The 2,678-nt window shown below is 34.9% G+C and overlaps 1 protein-coding gene across 1 annotated transcript; it reads right to left on the bottom strand.

Moving 5' to 3' along the window:
- Window positions 1-1,261: 1,261 nt before the first annotated feature.
- Window positions 1,262-2,399, bottom strand: LOC103522504 (dynein heavy chain, cytoplasmic-like; the record flags this gene model as incomplete). The annotated part of the gene is made up of 3 exons (XM_017449036.1): window positions 1,262-1,427; window positions 1,961-2,065; window positions 2,230-2,399. Coding segments are annotated over 3 exons (441 nt in total), but the record flags the coding sequence as incomplete, so codon positions are not given.
- Between the last annotated feature and the right edge of the window lie 279 nt (window positions 2,400-2,678).

Raw genomic sequence — 2,678 nt, forward strand, 5'->3', positions numbered from 1 at the left:
AAATAATCAGCAACCGACATACATACAAGTAGAAGCAGGATCTCTTTAAATCATTATTTAAACCAGACAATAGTGACTGTAACCAGAAAAATATACCCTCCTGACCCACTAAAAAGTACCAACATGACATTCAAAATTTGAGAAAACCCAAATAATCATTCTTAAAGTATCCAATATCCATATAACCTAGATGACCACATTTACAATTAGCCATTTTTGAGTAAACATGGGAGGTAATCTTTTATTTTTCCTCGGGGATGAGATTAAAATATCACTCTTTGTTCCAAGGCAAATTCAGTGAGATGTAAAGCAGACATGAAAAAAATTATGATTGTCCATTATAATTTATCAGAAAAAGGTACAAACTACTCTAGTAACAATACAAGTAGAAGCAGGATCTCTTTAAATCATTATTTAAATTAGACAATAGTGACTGTAACCAGAGCAATATACCCTCCTGACCCACTAAAAAGTACCAACATGACATTCAAAATTTGAGAAAACCCAAATAATCATTCTTAAAGTATCCAATATCCATGTAACCTAGATGACCACATTTACAATTAGCCATTTTTGAGTAAACATGGGAGTTAATCTTTTATTTTTCCTCGGGGATGAGATCAAGGCAAATTCAGTGAGATGTAAAGCAGACATGAAAAAAAATATGATTGTCCATTATAATTTATCAGAAAAGGGTACAGACTACTCTAGTAACTAGATACAACACTCGAAAACAATGAAAATTCTACAAAATTAACTACAAAACAAATAATAATAAAATTATACCTTTTGTGTGTGATTTTATCGAAATCAATAATGAGAAATGGACTCAAGATACCTTACTTACCCTTAAGTTTCCTTCTTAAGAATTCTAGTAACTAGATACAACACTCGAAAACAATGAAAATTCTACAAAATTAACTACAAAACAAATAATAATAAAATTAGGTATACCTTTTGTGTGTGATTTTATCGAAATCAATAATGAGAAATGGACTCAAGATACCTTACTTACCCTTAAGTTTCCTTCTTAAGAAGGTCATTCTTCCCCGAGCATCCCAATATTTTTCTACGATATCTTTGCTGCTGCATTTCATAGATACAAAACTGGTCATTTACAATAAATTTGAAGCTGGTTGATAAGGCTCGTTCTCGGAACGGTTGGCTTTCCTGTCCTCTTTCTCTCCTCAAGTTTGGGAAGATAAGACCTCCATTTTTCCACTTCCCTCCATCAAACCAGTTTTAAAAAAAGTGCACTCACCTCTTCTCCTTCTCGAGATGCAATGCCTGTGATGATGGTATTGTCTTCATTCAACATGATAGACGCTACTCCGGCAAACATCTTCTTGAAGTGTTTCTGTAGACGTTGTATATTCTTACTATTACCTATGATCTCCAACAGATCCTCATCTCCCACGAAGTAAAACCTGAGAACCACAAGTCACAACACACATTGCAAGGATTCCAATGAGGAATGGAATATGAATAGGGTAAGTACTTCACAAAAACTCACCGAACGAAGTGAATTTTATGTTCCACACATTGCAAGGATTCCAATGAGGAATGGAATATGAATAGGGTAAGTACTTCACAAAAACTCACCGAACGAAGTGAATTTTACGTTTTAACTTGGACAATTTATCTTGTAATTTGGCAAAAATATTCAACACAAAGGAACTCATTAGATTTTAGAACCAATACAACTTTAGGGGACTCCGTGGGGGCCCTTTAGAAGAAATTCTTCATTTTCTGATAACTTATCTGGATGGTTTATCAGATTTTGATAAAATTTGACAAACATGTTCGATATCTAAAGGACATTTGTCATTACAAGTAGAGGTCTTCTTAGGATATTATCATTTGTGTCATTGATTAACAAAATAACGAGCAAAAAGCATGTACAAATGGATAATTATGTTAGGTTTTTTTCTCTTCTCTCAAGATCCCTCTTGTAACTTACCGTGGAAAAGATGTTCTCTCGCGTTCCAAATATTCTCCGAGAGCTTTCTGTATTTTACCGAGTAGATCAGAGAGTCTCTCGAGTGACCGTTGAACATGATTTTTCCTTTAGCTGCGAATGGTTCGTACAAATATAATGAAATTTGGTAATCATACTCCTATTTAACACATAAAGAGAAAGTACATTTACTCTTAAGATTTTGGGCTGAGTAGGCCCTATAGGGGCTCTCTCTATTATAATGTTCGTCACCTACCTGATATTTGTCACACCATTCCATATAGTCCTTGGCCGTAATGTCTCCATCTCTGAACTTCTTAATATCCTGTACCGCGTCTGCTAGATAGGAAGCTAAGGTCACTCTCATTTCTTTCTCTAACATGGTGAGCCATTCATTAATCTTCGGATATTGCACTGTGGATACAGGAGTACGTAGTTGTACCTGGTGATGGAATGGAAATCGATTAGTCTTGTAGGGTTAGCTAACGAGTGTTGTTGTTTATATTGACGTTAACTATTAGGTACATACATATTAGGTCATTCTTCCCCGAGCATCCCAATATTTTTCTACGATATTTTTGCTGGCTTCCGTGGCAGGACAATTAGACAACAGACTCGCGTTCACAAGAGTTTGTAAGGAATATAAAGAAGCTAAGCAAGTAGAAAGTCTGCATTTCATAGATACAAAACTGGTCATTTACAATAAATTTGAAGCTGGTTG

Source organism: Diaphorina citri, unplaced genomic scaffold (assembly GCF_000475195.1).
Source record: "Diaphorina citri unplaced genomic scaffold, Diaci psyllid genome assembly version 1.1 scaffold8910, whole genome shotgun sequence".
In the NCBI taxonomy this organism is placed as follows: domain Eukaryota; kingdom Metazoa; phylum Arthropoda; class Insecta; order Hemiptera; family Psyllidae; genus Diaphorina; species Diaphorina citri.